At 36.3% G+C, this 15,769-nt stretch overlaps 2 protein-coding genes across 2 annotated transcripts; both read left to right on the top strand.

Annotated features, from left to right (window-relative positions):
- Positions 1–1,303: 1,303 nt before the first annotated feature.
- LOC132308359 (zinc transporter 11) lies at positions 1,304–7,981 on the top strand. Its single transcript, XM_059806420.1, has 3 exons — positions 1,304–1,888; positions 7,109–7,167; positions 7,271–7,981. The coding sequence occupies exons 1-3, from the start codon at positions 1,432–1,434 to the stop codon at positions 7,793–7,795; spliced, it is 1,041 nt and encodes a 346-aa protein (XP_059662403.1). The 5' UTR covers positions 1,304–1,431; the 3' UTR covers positions 7,796–7,981.
- Positions 7,982–8,891: 910 nt separating this feature from the next.
- LOC132308360 (17.5 kDa class I heat shock protein-like) lies at positions 8,892–9,751 on the top strand. The gene has a single exon (XM_059806421.1). The coding sequence runs from the start codon at positions 9,011–9,013 to the stop codon at positions 9,488–9,490; it is 480 nt and encodes a 159-aa protein (XP_059662404.1). The 5' UTR covers positions 8,892–9,010; the 3' UTR covers positions 9,491–9,751.
- Positions 9,752–15,769: the final 6,018 nt, after the last annotated feature.

A 15,769-nucleotide genomic window follows, 5' to 3' on the forward strand; every position in this document is an offset into this window, starting at 1 on the left:
CAAATAGTGTTGTCACAAGACAATTTACATATTTATATAATATTTTTATATCTATCACCAGAATTTCTAATCGTATGGCAGTTTCTACAAACATTATTTTTCTACAAACATTATTGTCCAACCTAACGTCAATGTAAAGTAGAAGTGAACTCAGCGGGCCCGCTCTGAGATTCCTTCTTTCCACAAAATAAGATAAGCACGAGTGGTTCGGTGGTTGGGGATGATGGAGAGTGCAAAGATCTAGACCGTTAATCTCTGGTAGCAATAGTATCTTGATCATCACTTCCGTTTTGCTGAAGTGTTGGACCTAATTGGGTTATATCTGGATAGAATAGGTTGATGGGGTCCATAGCAAGAAATACATATGTGAACATAAATTAATAATCGAGACTCTTGAGCAAATTCGTTGCCCTTACGAAGTCTTGGTCTCCGACGACGAGGGATGATTCTGACATCTCAGTGCGCATCACGGCGTCACCTACAACTTTATGGGATTTTTTAACAAAGCTTCTAGAAAGCTCCACTTTGTTAATTGGGCGTGTTACTTAAACAAAAATTCCGCATCTGTTTATTGATAAAATTAGTACGTATTTTATTGTGATTTGATGATAATCGGTTCAAAATATCCTCAACTCATACCAAAGTAAAATTAAGAATTTTTTTTTTTTTTTTTTTGTTATATATATATATATATTTCATAATTGTTAGATTGAACATTGAAATCCAAATGCATTCTTTAAATTGAAATTTCATTGTAAATTTTAATAACATAAATTTATCTCAAAATAGTTTAATTTTTTATTCTGGCTAGTTAATAAAATAACTAGTGGTCACTGGTCTCATAAAGGGAGTGGTTCATCGCCCAACTAATGGAGTGCCGCAAGGTATGGTACAGTACAAAATTGGACAAAAATTGTCTCGACAATGGAATAAAGAATATATTTTCTTAATAAAAAAATCTAAAATCGCATTTGAATCCTTGCGATAAAATTTGAGGTATAATTTCAAAACAAAATAAATGTCCCAGAAGTGATTTGTTTGACATCAGAAACATGTAATAAAAAAAATTAAAAAAGAAAGTGATGTAAATAATAAATGAAAACTAATAAATAGTATTATCCCCGTGAGTAATTTAAAAATAAAATAATATAAGAATTACTATTTTTTTTTTTTTATGCGTGCAAGAGTAATACTCATCTATATCAGCAAAAGTACAAGCTCTCCGTCTTAATTGAGTTAGTACACTTTTCTATTTTCGTCGTCTTTGCAGTACACACACTCTCTCTCTTCCTCTCCTAATCTCGTTGTCTTTCAGTACCCTCTCTCTCTCTAGTACAACAATTCAAACATTGCCAAAATCATTCAATACTTAATCCTATTTAAAACCATACAAATTCCTTCAAATGGCTCACCCCTCCCTCTTTAATTCCAATGGCTCGATCTCTTCTTTTCCTCTCTCTTTTCCTCATTCTCCTCATCTCCGCCTCCGCCCACGGCGGCCACGCCGACGACGAAGACGCCGACTCGTCTTTGTCTTCCGATAAGCCGAACCTGCGATCGAGACCGTTAATTCTGGTGAAGTTATGGTGTTTGATTCTAGTATTTGTCGGAACCTTCATCGGAGGTATATCACCCTACTTCATGAAATGGAACGAGGGGTTTCTGGTGGTCGGGACGCAATTTGCCGGCGGAGTGTTCTTGGGCACGGCTTTGATGCATTTCCTGAGCGATTCGAACGAAACGTTTGCGGATTTGACCAGTAAACAGTATCCATTTGCTTTCATGTTGGCGTGTGCTGGCTATTTGCTCACTATGCTCGCCGATTCTGCCATTTCTTATGTTTATGGAAAACAGGGGACTGAATCTAATGGCGATGTCGAGCTTCAAGGTTTGTGCTTTAAAATGTTTCTTTTTAAATTTTCTTTATTTAAATTATACGGAGTATATGTGTTGATATATATACATATGCAGCTTTTTAAAAATTAACCAATTTTTTTTGCATCTCTATTATTCTCTCAAGTGAGGTGCTTTTAACATTTTTTTTTTTAAAGAATATAGTAATACATTCTGTTTGGTTGGTGATAAAAACAAAAGAAAAGAAAATAGAATTATATGTCCAAATGCTTTGGTTTATGTTATATACTGAAGATTTATATCCAAATTATACCTGTAGTTGGATACTTGGATTAGGTACAGTTGGGTTGTTTTGGTTTCTGGGCTACAATTAAAATCTGTTTTTCCTTGCAAATATTATCTCAGCCGCCAAACTGAGCCTATGGTTTTTAGTTTTCTAAGGCAAGAACTGTTGGGGCACTTGATTGTGATCCGTGTACCATTATTTTTCTCCACTTGATTATAAATTGGGTTAATTACAGGGACTTCCTCTGTGGTTTCAGAAATTACACGGACCTTCCCTGAAAACGAAACTAAAACCTTTCGTTCCGTCACAGTTAACGCTAGTCAATGATGGATTTTGCTGGTGTGGTGTATTGAATAAATTAAAATTTCCAAAATACCCTCATCTTCTCCACTATAACTGGTTGGGTCTTTGATGACTAAAATATACCGCTGACTTTCTATGCATATGTACACATACATAAACTTCAACTAATAGAAAGTCCAGTATCTTTCGAATTCATCAAAAACACAAAATAATGCATAAACCCAATATATAAGAACTCCAATAACAGGCATGAAATAGAAAAATTAGGTCTGACTGTTAGTTGTGAAATCAATTAAACAACATAAATAAGAAAATTGGAAACTATCATATGTATCAACAACATATAGAGATATATTAGAGGCCCCCTAGGCATAGCCTTGGCCCCGCTGATCACCACGACATCGTTGTTGTCAAATCCAGATGCGAAGCCTCTGGAGAAGATGGTTAGAGAAAAAGTGTAGCGAAGAGCATCGGGGGAGGAGGAAGAGTTATAGAGGTTCCTAGAGAGAGAAAGTAAAGAAGATGGGTCTTGGGTAGTCTTTATAGAATTGACAGAGGGAAGAGGGATTTGAGAGTTGACTCGCTCGATGATCAGGTCCATTGGTGCTCCGGTGTCTTCGTCTTCACCGGCGGCAGCTTCTTCCTTTTCTTAATTTGTGCTTGTGCTCTGGATCAGCCATTTGTGTAGAGTGTGATTTTCCCATTACTAAAGTGAGAAAGTTATTAGCTTGTTATTATTGTGCAACTCTACAACAACAAAAAGCCTTGTTTGCAAAGTTGGAGAACATACTTAGTTCCTTGTTTTTCTTTCTCTCCCCTTCTTTGAGCATTACTAAAACTGTTTTAAATGTTTTCCACAAGATATTAAAATTTTCAGCTTAGTGGCTATGTCATGTTTTGTTTTTTTGACTTCTGATAGACATAGCCTTGTACTGTAGTATAGATTGTTTATCATGAAAAAATAATCTATGCAGTGCTATTCAGTTGACGTTTTTCTTTCCCTTCTTAATAGTTAGTGGTTGTTCTAATTTTAATCTAGGAAATACTGAATTGAGAAGAAGGTCTCAGTTTCTGATGACATAAAGATGTACCTATGAGCTGATTTGACAGAAGAACTTGGCCAAGCTGATTCATGGTTTCTGGCATCTGGGTAAGCTGGAAGTGGCCAAAGGGTTCTTCAATGAAATGGGGCTCAAGACATTTATCCTAGGATAATTGTTGATAAATGCAATTTGCAAGGATGGAGAGATTTAAGAAAACAAATACCTAGTAGAATTGACAATTCAGAGATGTGAGGAACCCAATTTCTTTTTAAATATAGTCTTTTTTGTTTGGAGGGTAGTGTCATGATGATAGGGAGAGTTGTTTGTTTTCGTGGCAACAAATAGAAGTGCCATGAAAATGATTTTATTAGTTAAAATTTGTTGATCTATGGGTATTGCAAGAGTGGGAGGATAGAGGAAGCAATGGGGCTTTATTTGCCTACATTATTGCCAATCAAATAGCTTATTAACTGGTCTATATTGGAAGGTAAAGTAGGGTAATGCTCAAAACATTTTGGTGAAAAGCAGATTCATGACCTGACACCGAATATGTGGACGTATAACGAATTCTTAGATGGGCTTTGCAAGAACAATTGCTTTGTAAAGCGAGTGCTATTGTTTTGAACTCTTGAAAATAATGGGTTGAACCAAGGATCGGTATCTTTAATTGCATCACTGAAATGTTGTGTAAAGCAGGAAAAGTTGATATTTCTTGGGAGCTATTTTGTAGATCAATATCTGCAAACCTTATTGCATGAGTGGAAGGTCTCCCTCAGCCAATGTGAATGTATTGCTTTTGTCTATCCCAGCGTGAATGTAAAGTTGAAGTGAATTCAGTGGGCCCACTCGGGGGTTTTCTTGTAGGTACGTCTATCCCCAAAATATGTTAAACATGAGTTGTTCACTGGTTGGGAATGATGAAGAGTGCAAAGATCAAAGGCTGTTAATTTCTGGGAGCAATGCTTGATCATCAGTTCTGTTTTACTGAAGTTCTACCCCTCAACTAAAAGCTAGTATTGTTCTCTGGTGATCTGAATAGGGGGATAGGTAGATGCGGTCGATAGCAAGAAATAAATGTGTGAACATTAATTAATAATTAAGATTCCATAGCAAGAGAGGGCGGGTTTTGGCGCAACGGTAAGATTATTTTAGTGTGATCTGAAGGTCATAGGTTCGAAACAGCCTCCTCACACGAATCACAGCAAAACCGCGTACATCTTAGTTAACTTCATTAGTAAATGAGATCAGAAGTTCTGTTGCTAGATTGAACAGTGAAACCCAATGTGTGCTTTTAAATTGAGATTTCTTCAGAAATCATTTCAATAACATAAATTTATCAAATTAATTTTAACAGCTTAAAGAAATTGAATTTTCTTTTCCAACTATTTAATAAAATAAATTGACATCATTCATTTGATAGTAGCTATGTATATTGTTTCTTAAAAATGGCAGGAGGATGGTTTATAATAGGAAAATAATGAATAATATTCATATGAGACAAAGACAAGGATGATAATGGAATAAAGGATAAATTTTCATAAATCAAAATTCTAATATCATAATTGAATCCATTGTAAAAATACCTTTTGAAATTTGAATGGTATGGGATACCACAGTTTTGTGATAAATTTAAAGTACAATTTCCCAAATAAATTAAATGTGCCAGCAGTGATTTGTTTTCATCAGAAACAAGTAATCAAAGCAACTGATGTGAATAATAAATGAAAACTAATATTATTCCAATGATTGTTAAAAGAAATGAGTATTTAAAAATACTCATTTCTTAGTACTTCACCTCAAACCCGTTGTTATATGTTAGTACACTTTTCTAATTTTGTCTTCTTTGCAGTACTATCTCTCTCTCTCTCTCTATTCTGCCGTCTTCTGCCGTCTTTGCAGTACTCTCTCTCCCTTTGTAGTACAATTAAAACAGTGCCAAAATCATTCGACATTCATCACCTAATCCTATTTAAAATCCTAATAGTTCCTTCAAATGGCTCATCCCTCCCTCTTCAATTCCAATGGCAAGACCTCTTCTTTTCCTCTCTCTATTCCTCTTTCTCATCCTTTCCGCCTCGGCGGCGATGCCCATGATGACTCATCGTCTTCCAACAACTCCAACCTCCGATCAAGGCCATTAATTCTGGTAAAGATATGGTGTTTAATTCTCGTGTTTGTCGGAACCTTCATTGGAGGTATATCGCCGTACTTCATGAAATGGAATGAGGGGTTTCTGGTGGTCGGGACGCAATTCGCCGGCGGAGTGTTCTTGGGTACAGCTTTGATGCATTTCCTGAGTGATTCGAACGAAACTTTTGGGGATTTGACCAGTAAAGCGTATCCATTTGCTTTCATGTTGGCGAGTGGTGGCTTTTTGCTCACTATGCTTGCTGATTGTGTCATTTCTTATGTTTATGGTAAGCAGAAGATTGGATCTAACGTTGATGTCAAGCTTCAAGTTTGTGCTTTAAGGGTTCTTTTTCAAGTTTATATATTTATATAGGTGTTCATATACAGGCATGCAGCTGGTTTAAAATTTGCCCTTTCTTTTTTTTTTTTTTTTTCATCTCTCAAGTGCTTTAATAGCATTTTAGGATTTTATTATTATTTTTTATGAATATAGTACTAATACATGCTGTCTGATTGGTGATAAAAACAGAGGAAAAGAAAAGAGAATTATTTGTCCAAGTGCTTTGGTTCTGTTAAGCACTGGAGATTTAAATCAAAATTATACCTGCAGTTGCTTTATGTTCAGTTGGGTTGTTTTGGTTTCTGGGGTACAATTATAATCTTTTTTTCCTTGCATATGTTCTCTCAGCCACCAAACAAAGCCTAGGGATTTTGGTTTCAAGGGAGGAAATGTCGGGCACTTGATTGTGTGTTTCACTATTTTTCTTTGCTTCTAGATTATAAGTTTATACGATGGTAGTTGTATTTTAAGTTGGATAATTTGGCTTCTTATTAAAGACCAAGTCCATCATAACTCGTAAGGGTGCTTTCACTGGTCTTGTGTTCTCATGGCCGTTGGACCAAGAGACTGAGGAGCTCGGTAAGAGCGCCCTCTTTATAGCCTCTTTCATTACTAAAGTGAGAAACAGTAGTAGGTGTAGGTGCGACACAATGACTACGAAAAGCCATGCTTGCAAAGTTGTAGAACATACTAAGTTCCTTGTTTTTTGAATGTCTTCGATTAGGTAACTTGATTCTGCCAGCTTAATGGGCTATGTCTTATAGTGTTTTTTGACTGGTGAGTAAACATAGCCTTGTACTGTAGTATAGATTGTTTATCTTGGAAAAACAATCAATGCAGTCTATTCAGTTGAAGGTTTCTCTTTCTCTTCTTATTTTTTTCTTAACCCTTCTTCTTATTGGTTAGTGGCTGTTCTAATTTTAACATAAGTAATATTGAATTAAGAAGAAGTCTCAATTATAGATGAGCATAAAGATGTAACCTATAAGCTGTTTTGACAGAAGAAATTGGCTAAAGTTAATTGAATTGCTTTAACAAGGTCTTGAAATAGGAACTTAAAACATTCAAGACATGTTATGTTTAGTTCAAAAAAGGACGTGACACTGTTTGATTGTCCAAAAGATTACTTGATATACATTCTCATTGGTACAGGAGGTGTTCAGAATGGTAAAAGCAATCCCGATGAGAGGACTTCACAATCACAGTTGCAGGTTTGTTGATTCTGATTCGTTCACTCCTAATTTGTCAGAGTTAATATTTTGGGAAGTACTTGTGATGTAACTAAACCCGAGTTCCTATTTATTTGCTTTATAGTTCCATGAAAACACAGATGGTCATCTTCAAAAAGTCCCGCTTGCAACTGCTAGTTCACTTGGAGATAGCATCCTGTTGATTGTTGCCTTGTGTTTCCACTCTGTTTTTGAGGGCATTGCGATTGGAGTCGCAGAGACAAAAGCCGATGCTTGGAAAGCTCTCTGGACAGTCTGTCTGCACAAGATATTTGCAGCCATTGCAATGGGAATAGCTCTCCTCAGGATGATTCCAGACCGTCCCCTCTTATCATGTGCAGCCTATTCCTTTGCATTTGCCATTTCAAGTCCAATCGGTGTGGCCATTGGAATCATAATAGACTCCACAACTCAGGGTGCTGTGGCAGACTGGATTTACGCCATATCAATGGGTCTAGCTTGTGGTGTGTTCATCTATGTGTCCATAAACCATCTGCTATCTAAGGGTTACACACCCCAGAAGTTGTCGTTGGTCGATGCTCCACATTACAAGTTTTTGGCTGTTTCGTTGGGCATTGGAGTGATTGCGGTGGTGATGATCTGGGACTGAGAGCTCATGCGGAATTGTTTGCCTGTTTAATTCTTAGACCAATTCTTCTCACACGAGCAGACATTGGTTCTTAATTACAGAAACACAGATTGATTAGCTCAATATACAAGACAGAGCACTGTAATTTTTGATGGTTGTAATTTTATCAATTATATAGCATAGACGATTAATATGTGTTTTGAGTGATATGGTTGACCTCTAAAAATTGTCTTGCTTGATATTAAGAAATATGTTAGCTGCAATTATCAGCTGTTCAATGCGACAGGCTCATAGCAAAAACTACCTCATTTAACTTTGAGCAGACATTGGTTCTAGTGTTGCCTCTTCAACCTTTCTAATAAGGTTGAAGATCGAGGGGGTTCAAGTTCACTTCGAAAGATGCTGTACCTGGAATTAGTAGAACAGCAATTTTTTAACTAATGGAGATTAATAATACTACACTTGCTCTTTTTCTTTGTTGGAGAAAAAAAAAAATTCAAAACACAAATAAAAACTCTCGTCATGCCCTTAGTTCCAATTGTTCCAATTGATAAATTGGAACATTAAGGGCCTATTTGTTAACTGTTTTCATTTCGTGCAATATTTTTGTTTTAAAGGGTGTTCAATGTTATTTGGAAGCATATTTGATAACATATAGTAATAAAGTGTTTCAAGTTTTAAAATAAAATGGCTAGTTAAAAGGGTTATTCAAGAGGTTTTTTTTTACTATTCATCGCTACAGTGTGGAAGCAACAAGAAACACCAATTTGGTACTTCTGTGGGCCTCTTTTTCGGAAATATTTTGATTCTATTCAAATGGTAGCAAACAAATCTTACCAACCATGTTTTCGTGTTTTATTTTGTTACATTACACTTTCGCGAAATAAAAGCAGTTACCAAACGGAGTATATATAGTCTGTACCTCGCATTTGGGGCCGGGGTACATGGACTAATGTTATCATCAAAAAGAGTATTGGGCCATTTTTTTCCATTCCAAAGGCCCATGTTTTGAAATGGACAAAAGAAGGAAAGTTGTAGAAGGTTACAGAAGAAGAAAAGTGGGTTAGAAGAACCGAGAAAGTACTAGACTCCATCAGATTGTACTCCACTCATCCTCTTCCTTCTATATATCCTCCTCAACTACACCCACTTTCATCATATACACTCATCCAAATCACTTTACTTCTCCCTAAAATATCTCTTCTTTCAAGAAAAAAAAACTTTGTTTGTTCAGAAATGGCGCTCATTCCAAGCATCTTCGGTGGTGGCCGGCGAAGCAACGTCTTCGATCCCTTCTCTCTCGACATTTGGGACCCCTTCGAAGGCTTTTCGGGCGCAGTAGCCAACGTCCACAACGCGGCGGCGCGTGATGCCTCTGCTATTGTGAACGCCCGCGTCGACTGGAAGGAGACTCCAGAAGCTCACGTTTTCAAGGCTGATCTTCCCGGGCTGAAGAAGGAGGAAGTGAAAGTGGAGGTGGAAGATGGAAGGGTTCTTCAGATCAGCGGAGAGAGGAAAGTAGAGCATGAGGAGAAGAACGACAAGTGGCACCGCGTTGAGAGGAGCACCGGCAATTTCATCCGTCGGTTCAGGCTGCCGGAAAATGTAAAGATGGATCAGATCAAGGCCACCATGGAGAATGGTGTGCTCACTGTGGTTGTCCCCAAAGAAGAGGTGAATAAACCTGAGACTAAGCCCATCGAAATCTCTGGTTAAATGGTGGTGATTTTGGTAGTGGCAGTTTTTGGTTTGAAGTGATGTGGAATAAACGGGAGTGTTTGGTAATGTTTAATGTTTTTTTTTTTTTTTTTTTCTTTTTTTAAGATTTCATGAGATGAGAGTGTCATCTTTGTAGTTTTGTACCGGCAAGTTTGTGTTCACGGCCGGTGTGATGTATGTATGTATGTGTTTTTTTTTTTGGTAAGGGTATGTTGTTGCAACTCTTTTATGGTTTAATTCTAGTATATTTTTGGGCTCCTTTGGCATGCAAAATTGAGTTTCAGCGTTTTGTTTTCCATTAATTTGAGAACAATTACATTATAACTAATAGGCTTTAGATGGTATGATCTGAGTTTTTGATATGCATATAGGTTGAATCTATTTGATTTAAGATATATATGTTCTCCAAAGTTATGAAAGCACAACCATCTAATTTGATGTTTATGCCTGAAAAATATTAGATACAAGATTCTAGGTGGCAAAACATACAATCTCGATCCATTCTTTTCTCTTCAATAACTGAAATTACATATTTGTCCTTCTACATATTTTCTCTACGCACTGTTTGTTAGCGAACCTCTCACTTTGCTCCCTCTTTTAGCCTCACTATAGAAATATAACAAGGTTTGATTTCTCTGTCCTTCAAAAATAGTGTTATCATGCTTTGATTTCTCTCTCCTTAAAAAATAGTGTCATCTAGAAGTGAACAACTTACAGTAAAACCAAAGCAATTTTTTTATATTATTATTATTATTTTTTTTTGCAATAAAAACTGAAATTATGATAACATTTAGTAATTGAGTTTAATAGATAAGCAATAAGTCACTTAATCTTCATTTAGGAGATTTGAGTTAGTGGTATTAAATCAAGATTAGAAAAACTATAAACAAAATCAATATGTGTCATGTTTGGGACGGTGATGTGATGTTTTCGATTTTCACTATTTTTTATTTTTTCAGAATTTTTGTAGTCGCAAGAACATTTTCGTTTTTTGTCATTTTGCGTACCGGACACTGTGAAGTGTGCCGGTTATGTCCTAGAATTGTTTGGGACATTTCATTGAGTTCAGGACTCTTTGAAATGTAGGGGTGATTATTTTGGCATTTTTTAATTTTTCGGACCGGACGGTCCAGTGTGGGACCCGCTACCGGAATTTTTGCATACGGAAATTTTTATCGGGTCCATTAGCATTCCAGACATTTTATTTAATATATTTTATGTGATTGTAAATTATTATGTGTGCATGTGTATATATGTTTATGCGTGGTGTAAATTAAAGTAAAAGAAAAAGAGAAAATAAAAAAAAAAAAAATGGTGGGGCCACCCTTCCTTTATTTTTAATGGTCAAGAAACCATCTCTAGTCTCATTTCTCTCTTTCTCTCCCGCTGCTCTCTGGTACTCTCAGCTTTCAATTTTTTTTTTTTTTTTTTTTTTTTTTTTTTTTTTCACTTCAAGGCTTCAATCCTTAATTCCTCTCTCAATTTTTGGTATTTATAAGTGCCGTTTGCGGCAAATTGAAGCTCACGGTGAGACCTATAAATTGATAGGAGCAATTCCATGGTGTACCATAGGAAATTCGAAATCATAGGGTTTAAGGTGAAAAAAAATGGGGGGGTTTTGCATAAAATTGAGGTAGGGGTCTCTAATTTGCATTTCCCTGTTCATTTGTGAGTCAATTCTTATTATTTGATGCCAACATGCTTAATTGAAATTAATTACCTCTAGAATGATTTTATTGTGGGTATAAAGTTCATGATTATATGTGTAATTGTTGATTTGTATGAAAATCATGTTTCATTATTAATTTCTTTATGTTATTGTGTTGACAAAATTGCTAAAAATGATACATGGAAGCTTATGGAAATTTTCTTAGAATTATTGTAATTTCTTTATGTTATTGTGTCGACAAAATTGCTAGAAATGATATATGGAAGCTTATGAAAATTTTCTTAGAATTATTGTAAAGTATGCTTAATATGTTAATTTTTCCATGCCTATGATGCTTAATAATTTATTGAAAATTTTATGTGGAAGTATGTTAATTGTGTGATAATAATTCTCTTAATTTTCATAGTATTAAAAGGGCATGTGATATGCATTCATAGCATGAGCATGAAAATGGTACAATGATTTGATAAGATTGAAAAAGGGGATTTTTGGGGAGAATTTGATGAAACGGTTTTGAGAAAACCCGGTCGCCGCGGAGTCATCAAAGGGCTGGTGTGTTAATATAGCCTAGAGGGAATTAGAGAGATTGTCTTAGCGTGGTTGAGCTATTTGGGCCCCAAATGACGCTGCGGAGGTACCAAAGGTCAGGGACAATAGCCAATCCTAGGTACCACCTACTGAGCTTGCAGATTTACATTGTATTTTCCCCGGTTTAGCGTGAACCTTCTCCCTATTGTCCTATTCATTATTTGGGTTCACGGGGTCACAAGAGGTACGTCTTAGGTACCACCTATCGAGCTTTTTGCTCATCCCATTATTTAACATTTTTCAGGACTCGGAAAAGAAATGGCGGATGACAATCCCCTGTAAGCTTGAAGAAGATTAAGAGTTGTATTTTGTTATCTTTTATATCTTAGCCCATTTTTTTTTTTTTTTTTTTTTGTATAATTTCAAAACTAGAATGTCGTGTATTCATTTTTGCAAGCCAATGTCATGTATTATAAATCATAACTTTTGTTGGTATTTTGAAGGAAAGCGAGACTATGTAAATGCTTAAGTTGAATGGAATGACGATGATGGGCTAATTTGGGGAGGTTGTTGATGTTGTGGTATTAGGGAATGTATTATAATTTTTTTTGTATTGTGTGTTGGGTCAGGTTGGATAGGCCAAGAAAGGCCATTGCATTGAATTTTTTTGTTTAACAGGTTGTTGTAGGCCTCTTTTTAGCAAAGGTTATGCCGAAATTTTTTTTTTTTATAAATGATATCAGTTTAGGGTTGTGACAAAGATGGTATTAGAGAAATGGTTCGAATACCATTAGGATGACGAGTAGAGGCCTACCTAGGATTGCATGGGAAGTGAAATTGCATGTTTATATGCTTATGTGCTAAGTGTTTAATTTTTTTGAAATACATGCCTAATTATTTACTTACTTATCTGTTTAGGTGTTAATTATTTATTGAATTAAAGCATGCTTAAGTATTTAATGATAAGTGACAATATTTATGAGATTAATTCCATGGTTAAATTTTTAAAGCATACTAAAATGACAAGGTTCCATTAGGAGTCCTTTCCCTAGAGACTGGTAACGGTGATAGGGTTTGATCTTAGGTGTCTTCCGGGACGGAAGTTCTTATTTTCTTGAACGCTTGAACGGGCGAGAGTTTGTGTTGTGTTTTCTTGGTGTAGTGAGTGAACTCTTGGGATGATGGGTTAGTAGAGTATGGTGTGTGAGTCATGGGACCCTTTCATGTAAACAAAGTTGATTAGATGTCAAAGGACGTGAGGTGGTATGTAGTGTATGGCTTGTAAGGTTCAGGTGTTGTACGGGTTGAATAAGATTTGTATTTGGATTTTTACTTAGAAGTTCACTGATGTTAAGGTTGAGAGTTTGTCTTTTAGATTGCCGTCTTAGGAATAAGAGTTGAGGTTGACTTTGAGTTAGTGACGAGATGAGTAGGTTGCACCTTTTGTTTTGATTTCCAGTGAGGAAGGCAGAAGCTTAATGTGATGTTGTTTGGTGACCATAGAGTGTTGGTCACAGATTGTGTTGAGCTAGGATGAGGAGTGACCTCTTGAGCTTGGTGGCCTGTTCTATTTCATTTTTTTTTGTTTTGTGGCCCTGTGGGCGGGTGTGCGTGAGCTTATACAGGTGGCACCAGGAGGCTACCACACTGGGCTAGCTGCAGGCACATAACTTAAATGAAATCGATGTGGACATTCCGTTGAGTTGTATGGTAGTTATAGCGATTGGTTGGAGAATGATTGTGTTAGGGGCGTAGGAGTTGTGTACCCTTTTGTTTGGTCAGATAGGTCAGTTATAGGTATGACTTGAGTGTCCAGTTAGATACGAATAAGTGACCACTGTTTTGTAGTTGTCGTAGAGTGTAGTTTGTGTGGTTGACCATTTGGCGTGGTGTCTTGTAACGACCCAAATCCACTAAGTCCGGATCGTTAAATGGATCTTTATCCGACCCAAAGTCATCCAAGGTTAATATGGTCCTTTCACGTTAAATTTGTATATTAAAACCCAACAAGGACAAAATGATCATTTGCCACAAGTCTAACAGTATGAGATTCAAAGGGCATTTACTTATGTCACTTAATAAATAAAATAGAGTTCGGGGCAATTTAGTCTTTTCTGTGATAAAAAAAAAATAATTATTGAATTTTATTGGGTCCTAAAATAAATACTCGTAACTTTGAATAAAAAGATAATTAGGGAAACTAAACAAAAAATGTATGGAACAGGAACTGGTCGATGTGTACGTATTACACGTCAAGTGGTTTGGGTCACGCACAGTGACATTGCCCACTGCCAAGATACCGGTCGACATATGGGAGGCTACATGTCGACTGGTTCAGGTCATGCACAGTGAAATAGCTACTGCCAAGATACCAGTCGACGTGTGGGAGGCTACACGTCTACTGGTTCAGGTTATCCGGTCGACGTGTGGGAATTTTACGTTGACCGGTTGTGGGTTATCCAAACTCAAAATTTTTCACTGTCCGAGATACACCAACATTGATAACCAATCATCCTAAACACCATACCCACGTACATATTTGAATACATTTTAACATCTAATACATTAACAACAACAACAATATTAACATAATTTACAACACGTTACATGAAAAATGATTTAGTGTAAATAAGTATAATTACAACTCCACAATGGCCATATACAAAATGAACCTGAATATTTCACATGCTGTGAAATGGTACATTTGGGTCAACATCTTACAAAATGAGTTCTAATACAAAAGGTAGCAAAATATACATTCTCCTAATCTAAGCTAAAGCTGTAGTGGATGGTCGTCCGCCACTTCTTTTCCCGAACCTGAAAATATTAAAATAATGGGGTGAGCTAAACGCTCAGTAGGAAGTGTCTAATACACACTTCTTATGACCCCGTGAATCCACGTAAGGAATAGGTAAAGAAAATGGGATCATAACATATGGGTACATGACAACAACTACAGTGACAAGTATATAACAATGGTCATCCAAACACATAGACACCATATATTCTACTGAAGTGTAATGTCATGCAAATTTCGCTCCCCATATCCGAAACATTTCCGTTTCAACTTTCAAACCGTTAGTGTACTCCGACCCAAGGCACCTCCAAGGCGTCACGAAAGGAGGATTGGCTAACCATCCACGACCACAAGGCACCTCCAAGGCGTCGCATCCGGCCTGGTTAGCTCAACCATACTCCCCTCTAGACTACACTAACACCACAGACCACTAGGCTTCTCCTAGGCGTTCGGGTTTTCGCAAACACTTTTAAAAAACTTTTTCCAAAACAATTTCACTTGTTTTAAAGACATTTTCCCCCTTTTTCTATCCCAATGAATGCATGGAATGTTTCATACTTCAATTCATCAATTCCACCATAAAACTCTCACACATGCTATATAAAGCAATTTTCTAATCTACATAATTAAATTTCTCATTTAACATCAACTTTGCATAACAAACATAGAAGACATGGATTTAACTTCATGTAAGCATGTTTAAATATTATAAAACAACAAACAATTAGTCACATATAGTCCATACCTATCATTTAAGCAAATTTTACAAGAATTTATACTAATTGAACATGCTAGACATCAATTTAAGTTATAAAACTCATAAAAGTAAAAAAAATTATGCATTAGAGCACCCCTACCTCAATGGATATGAAAACCCCCAAAACTCCAAATCAAAGCCCTAATTTTCAAAATTCCTAGGATGCACCAAAGTTGCAATTGCTTACATCAACTTGAAGATTTCGCCGAGCTCTTCGATTTGCCGCAAACGGCACCCAAAATTTCCAAGAATTGAGGAAGTAATCAAACTTTGAAGTTCAAAATCAAAAGAAAGATAAAAGTAGAAGAAAAGTGAGAGAAAGAGAGGGGTTACGGGAAGAGAGAAAGTGAGAGACCAAAATGGTCTCTAAGCCATACATAAGTGTTAGTGGTGGGTCCCACCACTATTGAAAAACCTTTTTCATTTAATTTTTTTATCACAACTTATACATATATGCACACAACCATACAAATACCATATAAAACACCTTAAATAAAATGCATGAGATGCAAATTGGCTCAACTA

The sequence above is a fragment of the Cornus florida genome, unplaced genomic scaffold, assembly GCF_030987335.1.
Source record: "Cornus florida cultivar Cherokee Brave unplaced genomic scaffold, ASM3098733v1 CherokeeBrave_3.0.0_Hap2_Chr05, whole genome shotgun sequence".
NCBI classification, from domain to species: domain Eukaryota; kingdom Viridiplantae; phylum Streptophyta; class Magnoliopsida; order Cornales; family Cornaceae; genus Cornus; species Cornus florida.